This window comes from Onychostoma macrolepis, chromosome 03 (genome assembly GCF_012432095.1).
Source record: "Onychostoma macrolepis isolate SWU-2019 chromosome 03, ASM1243209v1, whole genome shotgun sequence".
NCBI lineage: Eukaryota > Metazoa > Chordata > Actinopteri > Cypriniformes > Cyprinidae > Onychostoma > Onychostoma macrolepis.
Window position 1 is genome coordinate 54,737,336 of NC_081157.1, and position 19,322 is coordinate 54,756,657.

General features: G+C 40.9%; 1 protein-coding gene across 1 annotated transcript; it reads right to left on the bottom strand.

Moving 5' to 3' along the window:
- Positions 1–391: 391 nt before the first annotated feature.
- LOC131535843 (uncharacterized) lies at positions 392–19,292 on the bottom strand. The gene is made up of 18 exons (XM_058768348.1): positions 18,910–19,292; positions 17,964–18,040; positions 17,636–17,738; positions 17,461–17,558; positions 17,152–17,226; positions 16,919–17,020; positions 15,954–16,043; positions 15,782–15,865; positions 14,963–15,038; positions 5,304–5,390; positions 5,144–5,220; positions 3,430–3,532; positions 2,243–2,340; positions 1,914–1,988; positions 1,051–1,152; positions 870–959; positions 693–776; positions 392–576 (listed from the first exon to the last, which is right to left on the bottom strand). Exons 1-18 carry the CDS (start codon positions 19,130–19,132, stop codon positions 463–465), a joined length of 1,758 nt encoding a protein of 585 aa, XP_058624331.1. The 5' UTR covers positions 19,133–19,292; the 3' UTR covers positions 392–462.
- Positions 19,293–19,322: the final 30 nt, after the last annotated feature.

Genomic DNA, 19,322 nt, shown 5'->3' on the forward strand with positions numbered 1-19,322 from the left:
CAGGGTTGAAAGGATACAAACTCAAGATCAAATTAATCAAAAAGAAAATAGCAAAGCAAATAGCCTTAATGAACTTATATGCCTAGTAGGTTGGTAAGGTGCTTCTTTGTTCTCTGGCTAAAAGGGTGAGAGGCGGCCATCTTTAACTTCACTCCCTTCTCACTGTCTATCAAAATAAAAGTATCTACAAAAAAAAAACCTTATATACCAAAACATATTTTAGCACTCCTATAACCTAAATAACAAAATAAATCATGGCTCTAACATTGTTATTAGATTATAATTTTTTTTTTAATATTTTTGTACATGTATACTAAGCTTTGGCAATGTCGTATCATTTACAGTCATGCCAATAAAGCAATCTTGAATTGAACTGAGAGACACAGACAGAGAGGTTTATTTATTTATTGCTTTGGCAATACAACTGCATAGTTTTTGTCATGCTAATGAAGCACACTTGAGTTATATCATCTTGACGGATGACAGCGTGGAGCCGAGGAGTATGTATGGAGGAGGAGACTTGTGAGACACTGAGACATATCTTTGGAGGACACAGCTGCACACCAGCACCAGCATCTGAGGACGAACACACGCAGACGGTCAGAACACACGCAGACGGTCAGAACACACGCAGACGGTCAGAACACACGCGTGTTTGAGAGTGAACCACACAGAGCTCCAGACGCACTCACCATGACTCCTGCTATCCCCAGAAACCCTCCCAGCACCAGCGGAGCTTTCGTGTTGAAGACTTCCCTGATCACACCGGGACAGCTCTACACACACACACACACACACGGATGAGCGCCTGCACTCCTCACACAACACACAGTCAGAAATCAGAGCAAGACAAACAGGAAGTGACTCACGGAATACGAGATCTGCTTCAGGAAGCTGCCGCCTGGACAGGTGTGACGCACAAACACCTCAATCGTTTCACTGACGCCACAGCAGTGGAACTACACACAAACACACGACTGTCAGACCACGTGTGCATGTGTGTGTGTGTGTGTGTGTGTGTGTGTGTGTGTGTGTCTGTGTGTCTCTTACAGTGTTGTGGAATAATTCAAGGATGATGGCTTGAGCGGGGCTCCTGGTGTTGAGATACTGAGCGTAGATGGTATCATAGAAGTACACCAACTCATCTGACACCTACAACACAACACACACACATTAAAACCAGCACTATAACACAGACACCTGTGAGTGAGAGTGTGTGTGTGTGTGTGTGAACCTGTTTTTCTATTCAGGTGGGGACTTAAACCTGAATACACACAGACTCATGGGGACTCGTGTCACGGGTAAACAAGCTAATAAATCACACAGAGTGAAGTTTTTTGAAAATCTAAAAATGCCTGTAGTCTCCTGTAAGGGGTAGGTTTAGGTGTAGGGTTGTGTGTGTGTGTGTGTGTGTGTGTGTGTGTGTGTGTGTGTGTGTGTGTAAGGGGTAGGTTTAGGTGTATGGTTGTGTGTGTGTGTGTGTGTGTGTGTAAGGGGTAGGTTAAGGTGTAGGGTGTGTGTGTGTGTGTGTGTGTGTGTGTAAGGGGTAGGTTTAGGTGTAGGGTTGTGTGTGTGTGTGTGTGTGTGTGTGTGTGTGTGTTGTGTGTGTGTGTAAGGGGTAGGTTTAGGTGTGTGTGTGTGTAAGGGGTAGGTTAAGGTGTAGGGTTGTGTGTGTGTGTGTGTGTGTGTGTGTGTGTGTGTGTGTAAGGGGTAGGTTAAGGTGTAGGGTTGTGTGTGTGTGTGTGGGTGTGTGTGTGTGTGTAAGGGGTAGGTTTAGGTGTAGGGTTGGTGTAGAACAATAGAATATACGGTCTGTACATTAAAGAAACCATTACGCCTATGGAGAGTCCCCACAAGGATAGCAAACCAGACGTGTGAGTGAGTGTGTGTGTGTGTGTGTGTGTGAGTTTTACCTGGGCGCTCCGCACAAAAGCCATCACACCAGCTGCGATTTGCATGATGATCAGAATGGACAGCAGGCCTGAAGACTGAAAATCAGAAAAACCAAAATGTTTATTTAGTACATAAACTTAATAACTCTCAATTCTAATTCTCAGATGTGCATGAGAGAACGAAGAGAAGAGCCATGTCTTCTCCAGACAGGTGTGTGTGGATTTGATGTTTTACTGCTTTGGGAACAAATGTGTCTAGGAATGAGAGTTTTGTCCTCCGGTTTCAGTGTGCTTCTCTACACATGATGTTGCTCTGTGAGTGAGTGTGAGGTGTTTGCAGCGATGCTCACCACACCGAGAGCTGATCTGCTGTTATTACAGGCGCCGCAGTGACCGATCACGGCCATCACCAGCATCAGGACCCCGGTGACCACCAGCACGATCACTCCTGCGGACATTTACATTTATGCATTTAGCAGACTTACAGTGCATTCAGGCTATACATTTTATTTGATTTTTTTCAGTATGTGTGTTCCCTGGGAATTGAACCCACGACCTTTTGCACTGTTAACGCAATGCTCTACCACCCACACAGGACACACACACACACACACACAGACAGAGAGTCACGGCTAGATATCACGCATTTCAACATGAAGCGAAGGCTTGAGTGTGGCGTCAGTCCTCTACGGAGCTCCTGACCGCTGAAACAGATCTTGTGATCGTGCGATTGCATCACTGATCACTCTTGAGGAACTTACGGATGAAGTGCGGAAGGACAAATATACAAACTTTTTCAGACTCGCTGCCTGCAGGTTCAGCTCCATCAGAAATAAGTTCCTCAGTTATGAGGACAATAAGACACTGGCGATCTTCAGTGCTGTTTGCTCATCTGCAATATGTCTATAGGACGTCTCCTATCAGCAGATTTGTCAAATAGACGTCTATTAGATGTCTTTAAGATGTTTATGGTTTCCCAGATAGCACACGTACATCTGCAAGGCGTCTGTTAAAGATCTCTTGATCTGGAGAGCATCTCTTGTGTATAAACATCTGTAAGATGTCAGTTTTACATACATTCTAAATCATAAACATCTTAGAGACATCTAATAGACGTCTATTTGACATCTTGTAGGAAACGTCCTATAGATGCATTGCAGATGAGCAAACACGTCTTGCAGATGTAAATGCAGACATCAAATAGACGTCTCCGTGATGTATGTGTGCTATCAGGGTTATAATGTATGTAAAACTGACATCTTACAGATGTTTGCACACAGCAGATGCTCTCCAGATCAAGAGATCTTTAACAGACGTCTTGCAGATGTACGTGTGCTATCTGGGTCGGTGTTTTTGATTTTTTTTTTACTCTTTGTACAGCAGTCATTGTTAATTCTAAATGTATTTTTAATGTATGTTACATAAATACAAGAAATGTAGAACATATAAAAAAGTGCTCATGGCTCGTCTGCCAGTGGGAGTGTAATAAAAGTGAAACTCCTCCGGTGTGCGTGAGAGACACAGCAGCAGAACACACCGATGTTAAACTCAGGGGTGTTCAGATCGATGTCGAAGAAGCCTCGGGTCTCTGCGCCGAACCGGAGCCACATTCCCAGAGCCACCAGACCGAAGCCCACCAGCTGAAACACATCCAGCACAGCCTTCATCATCATCATCAGCACCAGCAGCCATGCTCTCACACTGAACACACAGCGCTGCTTTAGTTCAGTTGCCAAGATATTCACAGATTCGATTAACTCACAGCAAAATGTTTTTACTACACAACTGACGCCTCTTTTCTTTCGTAGTGATGTGGTAAACGAGCTACAAGCGAGTTTTCCTCAAAACAATGTTTCCTCCTCTCTGTACAGACCACACTGTTCTCACTGCGCTGGAACCCGAGCCGCAAGTCCGGAGGGACCGTCTGCAAAGTGCGAAACGCGAAACACGTTACTAATAAAATACTCCATAACTTCACTGTAACACACTGTACTTTCTCCAAATTCAGTTCACACATCACTGCTTGGTGAAAGTACAGCGTGTTACAGTGAAGTTATGGAGTATTTTATTAGTAACGTGTTTCGCGTTTCGCACTTTGCAGACGGTCCCTCCGGACTTGCGGCTCAGGTTCCAGCGCAGTGAGAACAGTGTGTTTTGTCTCTTTTGTTCATGTTCGGAGCCCGGGAAGTCACCTGTAGGGAAAAAAAAAAACAATCCGTGCCTACGGTTTTGCAATCCGTTCCCTCAGTTTATAAACCGTACTCGCGAATTCTTAAACTGTTCCCTCGGTTTAACAAATCGTGCCCAGATTTTGTAAACCGTACCCTTGGCTTTTGAATCCGTGCGCACGCTTTCGCAATCCGTTCCCGCGGGTTTGTAAACTCGCGGATTTGTGGCTCCGCCCCCACGGCGTTTAGCGTTTATTTTACATTAATCACCAATAGGATAAAACACCGCCGCCTGTGTTTTATAGCTTAAAATGAACGCTAAAAATAGGAATACAATAGAGTTTTGAGAGAAGAAGGTAAAAGGCAATACAAAACAAATAATGCACCGCGGTTATGTTGTCATTCCTTTTCTCTCTGAATGTAATGTTATAATAGGCAACATTAACAGTGAAGCATGTCTAACTCTGAGGGAAAAATCTCAGTATAATAATATCACCAAAATAAGTCTTCATGTTAAGAACGAATAGTACACAAACACATTTCCAAAACTGTAAAATGTTATTAAAAATAAAGCATTCATGAATTATTTTATGACAAACATTTTACTGTCTTAAGTGCACTATAAATTAAAATAGTAATAATAATACTACTAACTATTTTATTATTGTTGTTATATATTTAGGTTACATATGCATTTAGAAGAAGCTTTGATCCAAAACGTTTAAGAATTCGTGAGCAGGTTTATAACCGAGGGCACGGGTTGTGTTTGTTTCTCTCCTGCCGGTGACGTGCCGGGCTCCGTATACTGTACAGAGAGGAGGGAAGACTGTTTCGAGGAAAACTCGCGTGTAGCTTCTTCGCCACATCATTAATAAAGAAAAGAGGCGTTGATTGTGTAGTAAAAACGTTTTGCCCGCGGGTTATTGATCCGGAAAAGTCGAGTCTGTGAATATCTTGCCAACTTTTCTGCACCTCGTGCAAATGCGAGGAAACTGAATCTAGCGCTTTATTTACATATGCAAATGTGTTCATGATATTTATGGCACGCTTTCATCGAAGCAGAAGAGCGAATATCATACTCACAGCGAACAGAGTGTTGAAGAGGATCAGGAAACATTTGCAGATCTGCGCGCAGCCGTCCATCTTAAAGAGTGATTTCACTGCAACAAAGCACCAGTCAATAATAATACAAACAAACAATACGATGCTTTTATGATGTTTAAATCACTTCTAACTGACTTACCGTTGTCTACGGAATAAACGAGCTTGCCTCGAGCAGTACTGTAGAGATCAGATGAGTGCTGCTCTAATACGCTGCTCCTCTCGCGCACTCATTGGTGCGCGGCCCGAGTGACGTCATCGGAGGGGCGAAAGCGTTTCGAAATCGTTTCCTTCTGGTTTTCCTGGAAAACACGCAGATCCTCAGCTATGCTGCAGCCAGGAAACGAGTCAGAGAAGAGGTGCAGCAGATTACCTCGAAAACAAGTCAGTGCAGGAATCACTGCCCATGCATGTTCATCCATGCAGACTAAACTGTGGTACATGGGCTTTAATCAGATCAGACACAATCACTGACATGTCATGTGGTCATATTACCACGGGATTTATTATAAAGGAAAAGCATTCGAAGCGGAGGGAAAATAAACTCTGCGATGATCGGGATTTATGCTGCTCGTGCAAAAAACAGCAACAAAAAAGCGGAGAAAGGCATTGCACGCATGCGCGTTAAAACGGAAGTTCAAATGCTAATTAAAAACAGACTCAGGTTATGTTTGTGTAAACATCTGTTTGTTTTTGTGGGTAAATTAGAATAAAGCAGGGGTGTATTCGACAAAGCAACCTGTTCAATCCAGACACGAAAATATCCAAATGATGTGTCAGTAACCCTTTGAAATAATCAATAATTATTATTATTATTATTATTATTTGTTTTGAAAAAGTGTGTGAAAAATTGTGTTTTATGGTCGGACCGGTGGGATAATGTGTGCACTGATTTAACATATTTCTGCAGCCATTAAAATGGTTATATATCTCAGCCCAGCTATTTTAAACTGTTTGATCACATTCTAGGGTTATTATGCATAAAAATCCATTATATAACACTGATAGGAACACTGAGATAAAAGACAAAAAATACAACCATCAGCGTTTATCCAAATTGTTACTTTTTCTGTAAAATATATCATCAATTTTTTTTATTAGTGCTACCAGTATTACAACATCAATATTGGTTTGATGGTTTGATGCTTATTATATAACAAGTCAGATATGTATTTTTTCGTATACACTGGAAAAAACGATTCGTTGTCTGAACAATCATTACTTATAAAAGTAAATATATTAAACACAAAAAACGTAGTATTCATAACTTTTCAATCTCTACTTAACATATATAGTGCGTGTAACGCAAAAATATAAGTTCCAAGGTGAACTTAAGTGTATGCATAAATAAAATGAAAAAAACATAAATCACGTCAACTAATATTATAATTACGTTCAAATTAAGTAAATCTAGCATAAAACTTTAAGTATTTGACTGTGAGCCCCATGACATGCAAATGCTGTTTCCAGCCAATGAGCCTTTTTGTGAAGCACGTGATGGTGAGAAGCTTAACTTTTTGTATGCTTTAGTGTCACAAGCTTCCAGTTCACAGAGACAACAGCACACACAGACAATAAAAAATAAGATCAGAATAAAAAATACACACGTGTAAATATAAATAGACAAAACAGAAAAAATAAACCGAAAAATAAACTAAATTGTATGTACACTTGTGCTATAGATAATAGAATAGGAATAGAATAGAATGAGATGTAGGTGGAAACAAATAAATATAGGGTTATTGCACAATGGCGGAGCATTTAACTGTTCATGAGGTATAGATCGCCTGGGGGAAGAAACTGTTCTTGTGCCTGACATATATAAATAAATATATAATATAATAAATTAAAAATTACCTTGCTATTACAATGTTTTATCATTTATACAGAAAACTATATTAGAATAATATATTCACTTATATATTATTATTACTTTATAATTAACACATCATACGACTATATATATATATATACATACATACATACAATATTATGTATTATTACGATATAGTTAGTATAATATAGTATATTACATAACTATAGACGTGGTCGGTGACGCGTCATAGCTGTGTGGGCGGAGTCAGCGAGGGGGAACACAATCCTTTCTTTGGAAAAGCATGGTGTTGACCCAGAATGATGTACATAAAATCATTTCTGCTGCTCGACAGAGCAAGACGTCAAAATACTGAGCCGTATTGTGTCGGACTGTCCGTACGGTATCTGTGACTGGACAAACGACCCAGCGGAATGGCCAGAGGTGTCGTTTCCCGCCTGTTGCCTGATTGAGTCTCCAGCAAGAGACAGCTACTACAAGCCTATACGTGACGGCTTGTGAAAGTGAACATTTGTTGTTTTGTTTCTAGCATATGAGCAGAATGACTGTAAACTGTACATCTAGGTGTCAACTATAATGCACACCTTTTACATTTACGATATTTATTCAAATGAACTGTAAATCATATGTAAAAAAAACAATATATATATATATATATATATATATATATATTCAGTACCGAATGGCCTCAAATGCAAATTTAAAGCTCAATAGCATTTGAGGAGAATCGCTTACTGTCAAAAAAACAACAACTGTAAAGTGTCAATCTGGGTCTCAGGTCTGATGCTGTCACATGTGTCCAGTCACTGTGCCTTCACCTCAAGACAAAGATACACTCAGCTGAGCGATTCCAGTCTTTCACTGGTCTGTTTCACTCACCTGCTTGCTACATTTATACTAAGAAAAACCTGATTACACACATTGCCTCAGAGTCGTCTTCTTCTGTAATTGTGACAGATGCACACCGTTAAAATTTTTGATATTAAAATAAACTGTCAAATTAAAATAACTTGTGTATTTCATTACCTAATGGGCTAAAACACAAAATATGCACACCTTTTACATTTTTAATATTTACTATAAAACTGTCAAAATGATATGGAAGTTTTGTTTATTATAAAAGTTTGGCCAAGTTCTGCAAAAACACTTTTCTGATGAATACAAATACAGTAATAAATCTGCAAACATTTTATATTAATTTACTGTAAGTCATTCTCCTCAAATGCTATTGAGCTTTAAATTTGCGTTTGAGCCCATTCGGTACTGAAAAAATAGATTTTTTTTACATATAATTTAGTGTTTATTTTAATAAATATTAAAAATGTAAAAGGTGTGCATTATAGTTGACACCTAGATGTACAGTTTACAGTTGTTTTCATGACTGTAAGTCATTCTGCTCATATGTATACCAATATCACAAGTAACTTTAGAGAACGCACATATTACTGTGAAACGAAATATTATATCAAACAGCGTTGCCTCTTTTCTGTTTCATTTAAAATATTAATAGCCACAAAAATGTGGTTCATGCAACACGTACACGCATTACAATAAAACGAAATGGTATCAAACACCACTGCCTTTTCGTTTTCATCTTTAAAATATAAAACATTAATATGTGGTTTAGGTAATATGTGCACATATACTCTGATTCACTATCCCAGCTAACAATTTTACATTATAAAAACGTTCCCGTAACGTTCCCATTAAGTTATAAAAACGTTATATTTGAATGTTCTTAGAACGTTCACAACGTCGTTTTTAGACGTTGTATTAACGTTCTTGTTTGGTTATAAGAACGTTATTCAAAACGTCTTTAGAACGTTTCAGTCTCTCTTTATATTGATGTTCTAAGAACGTTATGCAAAACGTTATAAGAACGTTCCACTCCCATTATACTAATATTCTAAGAACGTTCCCGTAACATTCTCATCAAGTTATAAAAACATTATATTTAAATGTTCTTAGAATGTTCAAAACGTCCAGTTTTTTAGACGTTGTATTAACGTTCTTGTTTGGTTATAAGAACGTTATTCAAAACATTATTAGAACGTTCTATTTTCATTATATTAATGTTCTAAGAACGTTATGCAAAACATTAGAATATTCCATTCTTTCATTACTTTAAGGTTCTCTTAATGTTTAAGATCATGTAACATTTATTTACTGTTACAGATGTTTGCCAAGTGTTCACTAACAGTGTTATCAAACTTTAAAGACTTAAAAAATACAATCTGGAAATAGTACAATGAAATATGTGGTGAAGTACATGAAAGTAAGGGAACAATACATTGTTAATAAAGTTAAGTCTTATTATAAAGGTATTACGGGTCCAGTTCTTATAAAATAGACATTTCTTTAATTGAGTCCATAGACAGGAACAAAGAAATTAACAATAAAAGCAATTGAAAATGTAGTCACAAGCATGGATTTAAGAACAATGTTTATGTAATCAATGACATATGTACCGATGTCAGGATTGTGGACTGTCTTGTGTGTGTTTTGCTCCCCATGTGTTGCCTGTGACCCAGTTTCTGTCTCCCAGCTCCAGGTGTGTCTTGTTTTCCCCTGATTTCCCTGCCTTTATAAGCCCAGTCCGTTCAGTTAGTGTCTGTCAGGTCTACCGGTTATGTTCGTGTGTTTCCTGCCATTTCCTTGCGGATGTACCCTGTGTTCTTTGGATTAAAGACGATTGATTCTACTCCACGTGTCCCTCGTGTTCCTCCCAGCACAGTCCGTGACAACCAAGAATCAGTTCAATACATATGAAGTGCAAAGTTCCTCCTATAAGCAGCTATTTGTTTGTGTTTCAGCCCGAGCGGAGTATTTTCAGAGAACCTCTCAAAATTAGACTTAGCTGCCTTATTCAGTTGTCTGCTCGTTAAGGAGAAGCTGGACACTAGTGGTACTATTGTATTTCCCTCGCCCTGTGTAGGGTCACTTGGGGTCTCGGGGGGAAGAAAGGTCTTCTAAAGAAGGACCTCGAGTATCCTCTGTTCCTAAGAGCCCTGAATAAACTCCTGTTGCTTCCGTGAAGCAGGAATGCTCTGTGCATATTCTGTGGAATCTGAGTAATTGTGACTTTACTATTCCTTTAAACGTGTGTTTGGGATGGAAGCTGTGTTTGTGGAGTAATGAATGTGTGTCCGTTTCTTTGAAGTACACTTTAAAATCTAACTGTCCTGTATTACTGAATTTCTGTCCCTTGTAAGACACCACATCTAAAAAATTGACCTCTATGGGGTTAATCGTATATTTGATTTTTATGGATCTCTGATGGGCATTCAAGTGTTCTGCAAAGTCCTTGAAATCATCCATGGAGTACGTCCACACGCTCCATATCACCCAGAAATCTGTAGTAATGTAGGGGCTTTACTGAGCATGAAGCCAGAGCTGATTGTTCCCACTTAGCCATGAAAATGTTTGTGTAGGACGGGGTAAACTTCTTGCCCATGGCTGTGCCTTTAACATGCAAACAGTATTTAGAATTAAATTTGAAATCATTTTTAGTTAGATTTATATTTAATAATTTTAAAATATAATTATCAGGTGTTTTTGGGTCTGGATACCGCGGCATGCACTCCTGAACTGCCTGGAGACCTGCTTCAGTCTCCATGTGTGTGTAGACTGTCGATATCTGTAGTAAATAAGAAGACTCCTCTGGGAATACTGATGTCCTTAACTTTCTGAATGAATCATGAGTATGATAGTATGAGTTCAGATAGCTGGGGTGTTTTTCTAACCTGTTTCATGGTTTCAGGATGAACTGGTTTTTCTCAGGGTTTATAGTGGTCACTAATGTTTAATTCTCTCTCTCCCAGACATACTGCTCTCTGTCCATGATGATGATGGCATTTCCTTTGTCCGCAGGTTTAGTCACAATTTCCATTTCAGTGTACTTAAGGCCTTCACTTGCTCTCTCTGTAGGCTGCGTCTCCAGTTCGAGTTCTTAAATGCGTCCTCATCAGCTTTGATCAGCTGACCTGCTCAGGAAGACCGCTCAGAGCTGGAGTCTGAAATAGATGCCGCTCGTGTTAGCGTGTGTTTAGCAATTTTGAAGTTAATGTGCAATCAGAGCCTAAATAACGAAGTGATAAGAAGAAGAATATTAAGAAGAAGGAGAGCACGATTTCCTCCAGCGCAGGATTGTGACGTCTGACGCATTGCAATGACGTAAACATCTCATGAAATGCGACATGGCCGTTCAGACTGAAGTCACATTGCAAAACATCGGATACGTATCTGATTTAGGACCACATATGAAAGTGGCCTGGGCTGTGTTGTGCTGTTCAGACTGTCGTAAGAAAATCAGATATGGGTCACATTTGGGCCACTTTAGCCTGCAGTGTGAACCTAGTCAAGGTTGATGTTCAGAATCCTTCATTTTTCGGACCGATGGAATAAATGTCAGGTCTTTCGTGAGCAGGGACGACTCTGAGGGAGAGACACTAAAGTGTTTAGATTCACAACGAGTCTGTGTTCACCCTTTCTTGGGTGTTCACTCACTGTAAGTTTAAATACCGTGTCCAGTGCTTCAGTATATTACTGGCTGTTTCTGCCGTCCAGTGCAGACCATCACGTTCTGTCTGAAACTGGTAAGGAATAATTTTCCTCAATATAAGAGTGTTCTGCCTCTGGGAGAGATGATCACATGTTTTTCTTTGAGTGTTCATTTCCTAACTTTTTGTCAGTTCTTACGTGCATGTATGGCCTATGTGGTGACCTTTGACCCTGACCATCAGCTACCGTGGATTCACCTGTTAATGCCTCCTGAGGAGACCCCGGTTCAAGCGTCGTCACTGAATATACTGAGAAGCCAAGATCAGAAAGATTCAGAGACACTGAGGGATTTTGGAGGTGGCCTTAAGTGAATGTATGATGTGTACCGCACTGGGTATAATAGGAGACAGCGAGGGCAGGTCAGTGGTTTTCAGGGCTCCAGCTTCCAAGGAGGCGAAAGGAGAGAAAAGGTCCCGTGTCCGACAACACAAACTCATCTAGATCTTCCAATCTGCCTCCCTGTGCCGGAGCTAACTGATCATCCTCATCATCCTCATCATCGTCCTGCTCCAGATGCACTAAGGTATGCTCCGTGAGGTGTGGTTTTTGATTTTTGTTCTGCTTAATATTTTTTCTTTTCCTTTCTCGTGTCCGTAGGAGACTGTATAAGAGACTGTACCGGAGGCGGAAAGTCAGTCCCCAGGAGCCAGTCGTTCCTCACAGGAGACCAGCCTGACATGAAAGTGGGAGATGTTTGTATCTGGATGTGTGTGACCCCTGTCTTGGGTCTGACAGCGCTTGTGTGGATCTCTTCCGCTCCCTGCTGGACCGAGGCTGGAGCTACACCACCGAGCTGTGCACATGTTCTGTTATTATTTGTGCTGGAGTTCAGTCGTCTCTCTGAGCCAGACGGAGTCCCAGAACGCAATTCAGTCAGCACTAAAGTTTCGGCCTGCTGAATTATCCTCTGGGAGATCCTTTTACCAAAATACCACATCGCCCATTTGACAGCAATCTCAAAAGCGTGTAGCCAGTCCGTTCTCTGTGCATCTCCTCGTAAGGTCCCTAATGTGTGCGGTATGATCTCCTCGCAGTGTTGCTGTAACAGTTATGTGTCGTGTAAGTTGCCCTCCAACATCTCTTTTGTGGACATTGTGGGGGCGAAGACATTAGAATTACTAAATCACATTTTCCTGATTCTCTCCTGCCATGCATTGATTCTGACTCAAATATTCCTGCTTGCAGCCACATTTATTAATACTTTCTGTTCGCAAACATAAATGGCATTATCAGGATGAGTATTTGGGGTGGAGTGATCTCTTTTATATTGTTGGATGATGATCCAGCTGATGAACGATTAAAGCATTGACAGCCAATTAGAATTCATTCAACTTTAAACAGCTCGAGCATCAAACCTGCAGCACATGCTCAGAATGAACAGTGCTATCGTTCAGCGGTGTGGAGGCTAACATACTGTTATAGTTACTGTTCTTGGTGTGAACGGCTTGAAGAGTGCCACCCAAGCTACTGGGTCCACACTCAGTTTATTAGCTTTTTACAGTGCCAAAGTTCATGGGTGTCTATAATTAATCCATAATCAAATTAAACAATACCAAAATGCATTCAAATATTAATATTTATTAAGTTTAACACATATTTGTCAATGCTAAACATTCCTCATTTCTCTGTCAAGTCACCTTTATTTATACAGCGCTTTAACAATACAGATTGTGTCAAAGCACTTAACAGCATCAAATTGGAGGATAGAGTGTCAGTAATATAATAAGATGCTAAGCTTGTTATTTATACAGTGATACTGTTATTCAGTGTAATGGATGGCACTGCGGTGTAACAGATAGTCTGCATTACACTGAATGACGAAACTTCGACATCAGCTGATATTTCAGGCAATCAAATGGCCACCTATTTCAAACAGTGAACTTGACCAGTGAAGTCAATCACAATTATTCACAACATCTACTTGTTTTTCAAAAAATCTAACATTTAAAAGCGTTTTTTAGCATTTCACTGAATGACGTGTGTTTTGTCACCTGTTACCACGCCATGAAGTTTAAAGTTAAAATTACAGTTTATTATCCATTTGTTTTGTCATACGATTAACAATATTATTGAACACAAAGCATGATTGCTCCATGTTTCCTGATGGATTGTATAATTACGCTCCTTTGCACCAGCGAAAACGTGCCAAGCTGTACCTGCTTCAGTTAAATAAGTGAATAAATAAACACACAAACCAAAGAAAATAAAAAAAATGGCACAGCAGGCATACATTTAACTAATTCCTGACAAATTAATACTAAAATAAATCAAAACTCCATAAACATGGAGTTAATCCTGATGTTGTCCAGACACTCGTAAAGAAAAACGTCCATATCTTCCTTGAACTGGAAACGAAACATGAAAGGCTCTTTGACCAGGTGTCCGTCATCATGTATTTCCACCTTCTCCTGGTCATAAATAAATATATAACGGCTCATATTTTTGTTATAAACTGAATGTTTGATGTAATATAAACACTGAGGAGCATCATACATCAGAAACGGCAAACTTCTGCAAACAGAGACTTTAAATCCCTTCAAGCAAACCTCGAAATCCATTATTTGGGTAACACTTTAATACATCAACTAGCATTAACTAATGGAACCTTATTGTAAAATATTACAATTATTTATTATTAAAGCATGCGTTCACAAAAACACTTGAATTAAACAGAAAAGCAAGCAGGTGCATGGTTTGGCGTTGCAGTCAATACAAATAATTAATAAGCGTTTCCTTCCCTAACCCTGGTTTGGAGCAGGATCATCTCTCCGTGCTGCTGAGATGATTATCTACTGTATATAGTGTAGTTATAGCTTTAACTTTATTAAAAACTGTCACTCATTCATCACGATTTGTGATGTGTTTGTAAAAGCTGTATTTGACCAGCAGGCATCAGAAACACTGAATCAGTTTGAGAAGCATCGGTTCAGTTGAGTCAAAGCTTCGAGAAGATTCGTTTCTGCCACATTAAACACATATCTATCAATCATGACATGCTCTTCTTTATATCTCGCATTTGAAGGTTCTGCAGCGTCATGTGTTGTAATGATTAGCAGTGCTGGTTTGATCACTCCTGACCTTTGACCTCTGATGAAACACACCGGACCCTGACAGGTTTATGGAAGTTTCTTTAATGTGTCTCAGTAAAAAACAAACATGAAACATGCAGATTTTTCTGGTCCAGTAAGACAATGAAATATTGAGGACGAGACTGTAACAGTCAGTGAGTTTAATTATGTTTATGAGTGGTTCGTGCGGATTAATGAAATGAAGCATTGCAAACTACAGCAGATCAGTTTCTGTGAAACTCAGTCGACTTTAATTCGCCTCAGTTTAGACTGAAGAATTGAGCAGGAATTGCTCTTTGACCGAAGTCATCCGTCCATCAGACGGACGAGAGGAGGCTCAGTAGATGTTTGGAGAAGAGTAGTAAGACGTCTTGAGGCTATTATAGAGCACACAGCTGCAGACGAGCGCCAGCAGCTGTCGAGAGAGAGAGACAAACACATTTAACGTCAAAGACACCGCACGGATATGTATTTATGTATTTAACAGCGTATCCGTGTGGCGCGGCTGACACAGAACAGCGTACGATATTTGCATCCAGCAGATATTCTCCAAAATGGCGCTACGGTGACGCAGAGACGAATTGTTGAATAAAGTCATTATTGTTGTTTTCTTTGCGTACAAAAAGTGTTCTTGTAGCTTCGTAACGTGACGGTCGCACCACTGATGAGAGCCGGAGAATCCTGACGTCTTTTCTGGGCCTTGACAGCGTTATTTACTGCAGTGGGACGGTCACAAGCCTCCCGGGTTCATCTAAAACATCTTAAATGTGCTCCGAAGACGAACGAAGCTTTTACGTGTTTGGAGCGACGTGGGGGTAAGTGATTAATCACAACATTTTCATTTTGGGGTGGAGTGACGCTTTAATGTTAAAAACACTTAACTTCAAAAATGCTTAACGTGGCTTTAAAACAGTTTTTAAAAATGCCAAATTCAATAAACATGACTAATAAATCATTCTATGTACAGACCAGCAGCCCAGTCGTGGTGTAACTGTGAGAGAGAGCATGCGTTCTGAGTATGGGTCACTACACTCGGCCACATCTTACTGCGCTTTCACTTTCCAGAATACCAGCACGAAGCAGTTTTACTGCATTGAGCCACGTTAAGTGTTTCAGAACGTCTCTGTGTGAACGCTGCAGAGCTCCAGACGCACTCACCATGATTCCTGCCGTCCCCAGAAACCCTCCCAGCACCAGCGGAGCTTTAGCATCGAAGATTTCCTTGATCACACCGGGACAGCTCTACACACACACACACACACACACACAGAGAGATGAGCACCTGCACTCCTCCAACTTCAAACAGCAAGACAAACAGGAAGTGACTCACGGAATACATCAGCTTCTCCAGGAAGCTGCCGTCTGGACAGGTTTCACGCACAAACAGCTCAATATTTCCACCGATGCCACAACAGTCGAACTGAAACATAAACACATGACTGTCAGACCACCTGTGTGTGTGTGTGTGTGTGTGTGTGTGTGTGTGTGTGTGTGTGTGTGTGTGTGTGTGTGTGTGTGTGTGTGTGTGTGTGTGTGTGCGAGTGTGCGTGTGTGTGTGTGTGCGTGTGTGCGAGTGTGTGTGTGTGCGTGTGTGCGTGTGTGTGTGTGTGTGTGTGTGTGTGTGTGTGTGGTGTGTGTGTGTGTGTGTGTGTGTGTGTGTGTGTGTGTGCGTGTGTGTGTGTGTGTGTGTGTGTGTGTGTGTGTGAGTGTGTGTGTGTGCAGTGTGCGTGTGTGTGTGTGTGTGTGTGTGTGTGTGTGTGTGTGTGTGTGTGTGTGTGTGCGTGTGCGTGTGTGTGTGTGCAGTGTGTGTGTGTGTGTGTGTGTGTGTGTGTGTGTGTGTGTGTGTGTGTGTGTGTGTGTGTGCGTGTGTGTGTGTGTGTGTGTGTGTGTGTGCGAGTGTGTGTGTGTGTGTGTGTGTGTGTGTGTGTGTGTGTGTGTGTGTGTGTGTGTGTGTGTGTGTGTGTGTGTGTGTGTGTGTGTGTGTGTGTGTGTGTGTGTGTGTGTGTGTGTGTGTGTGTGTGTGTGTGTGTGTGTGTGTGTGTGTGTGTGTGTGTGTGTGTGTGAGTGTGTGTGTGTGTGTGTGTGCGCGAGTGTGTGTGTGTGTGTGTGTGTGTGTGTGTGTGTGTGTGTGTGTGTGTGTGTGTGTGTGTGTGTGTGTGTGTGTGTGTGTGTGTGTGTGTGTGTGTGTGTGTGTGTGTGTGTGTGTGAGTGTGAGTGTGTGTGTGTGTGTGTGTGTGTGTGTGTGTGTGTGTGTGTGTGTGTGTGTGTGTGAGTGTGTGTGTGTGTGTCTCTTACAGCGTTGTTGAATAATTTGAGGGTGACGGCTTGACCTGGGCTCCTGGTGTTGAGATACTGAGCGTAGATGGTGGTATAGAAGTTCACCAACTCATCTGAGACCTACAACACAACACACACACATTAAAACCAGCACTATAACACAGACACCTGTGAGTGAGAGTGTGTGTGAGTGTGAGTGTGAGTGTGTGTGTGTGTGTGTGTGTGTGTGTGTGTGTGTGTGTGTGTGTTACCCGGTCGCTCCACATGAAGGCCATCACACCAGCTGCGACTTCAACAATGATCAGAACGGTCAGCAGGCCAGAAAACTGAACCCCAGAAAAACAGAAATGTTTATTCAGTACATGCCCCTACTTCATCTCATTCAGAAATAACTCTATTCTAACTCTCAGATATGGGAAGAGGAGAAGGGTCATGACTTCTCCAGACAGGTGCGTGTGGATTTGACCAGTGAAACCTGATGAGGTTTGTGTTTTACTGCTTCGGGAACAAATGTTGTTTTGATTCTTCACACATGCTGTTGTGTTTGCAGCAATGCTCACCACGCCGAGAGCACTTTTACTGTTATTACAGGCGCCGCAGTCACCGATCACGGCCACCAGCAGCATCAGGACCCCGGTGACCACCAGCACGGTCACTCCTGCAGGACACACACACACACGCTCAAACACCAGCTATATTTCACACCGGTCACACAGAAACAGCAGCAGAACACACCGATGTTGAACTGAGCCGTGTTCAGATCGATGTCGAAGAAGCCTCGGGTCTCTGCGCCGAACCGGAGCCACATTCCCAGAGCCACCAGACCGAAGCCCACCAGCTGAAACACATCCAGCACAGCCTTCATCAGGAACACTGAACACTGGAATAACTGCTGTGCCTTTACTTCACATTCAGCCCTCCTTCATCATCATCATCATCAGCACCAGCAGCAGCCATGCGCTCACACTGAACACACACCTCTGCCTTCACTGAGCTTGTGCTAATGAACTGAAAGTGAAACTAGCGCTCCATTTACATATGCAGTAAAAATTAATAAACTCACAGCGAACAGAATGTTGAAGATGATCAGGAAACACTTGCACATCTGCGCGCAGCCGTCCATCTTAAAGAGTGATTTCACTGCAACAAAGGAACAGGAAGCTCTTAAATTAATAATGCCCTAAAACAAACAATCAAACCTTTTAACAAAAATAATGAGAACACTTTTATTGTGTTTCAATCACTTGAATAGAATTTGAAAAGCATGGCAATGTAACATGAAAAAATATTATAGTAATTTATAGTAAAGTGTTTTTGGACCATACTATAGTAAAGTACTTGAATTAATGTGCTGTGATAATTCTATAGTTTTTGTGGTAATATAACAACTACAGTAATATAAACTAATTACTTTACGCAATACTGTACTGTTTTCTACAACTATAGCACTGCAAACTATCCTTTTAGATATTGTTTGTCTTGTTTCCAGCCAAAATAGCTTAAAATGATTAAATCAAGAGAGCTTTTCTAGAGAAGTAAAAATGATTGTCTTGTTTTCAGAAAAAGTCCAAATGAAGTGAGTTTTTGCTCAAACAAGCAAAATAATCTGCCAATGATGTAAGAAAAATAATCTTATTTCAAACAGAAAACAAGATTATTTTGTTTGTTTTGAGCAAAAACTCAATTCATTTTGACTTGTTTTTTTCTGAAAACAATTTGTACAAATCTTGATTTAATTTTTTTTTTTAGATATTTTGGCTGGAAACAAGACAACACATATTATACGACAATACACTACAGTTTACTGTAGTAAAAACTCAAATATACTACAGTAATTATTACAGTTTACCGGTTCACTATAGTTAATACTACAGCATGCTGTAAGTGTTGTATATACTATAATATATACAGTATTTACAATAGTATGGTTACTACACATTACTATAGTATTTTTCATATGGGCAGCACTGACTGGTCGCAGCTGATGTGATAAAGATAATTAAACTTGCCTTGTTCAGTAATGAGGAGATACGGAGTGCTCGCGTGCTGCTGCTCTCTCTGCGGTCCTCGCTGCTGTGCGCGTGCCCGCCGCGGCCGTGACGTCAGAACGGAACCAGACAGTTTCAGTAGCGCAGAATCGAAACCAACCATCGCCCACAGGATCCATCTGAAACATGCTCGGGCTCGCGACTGCAGGGTGCATCCTTGCGCAAGCCGTCCTCGACAATACATAACACTAAACTGCCACCTGGGGGGGGGGGGGGTCAGATTTAGCTGTCACATGATCGTATTACGAAGTGCACTATTATATAGGATCAAGAAGCATTTGAAGCGGACATGTAGAAATCATGTAAAAACAAGCAAAACAAAAAAGCACTTGACTTTGTTGCTGTGAAAAAAGCGGAGAAAGGCGTTCACGCAT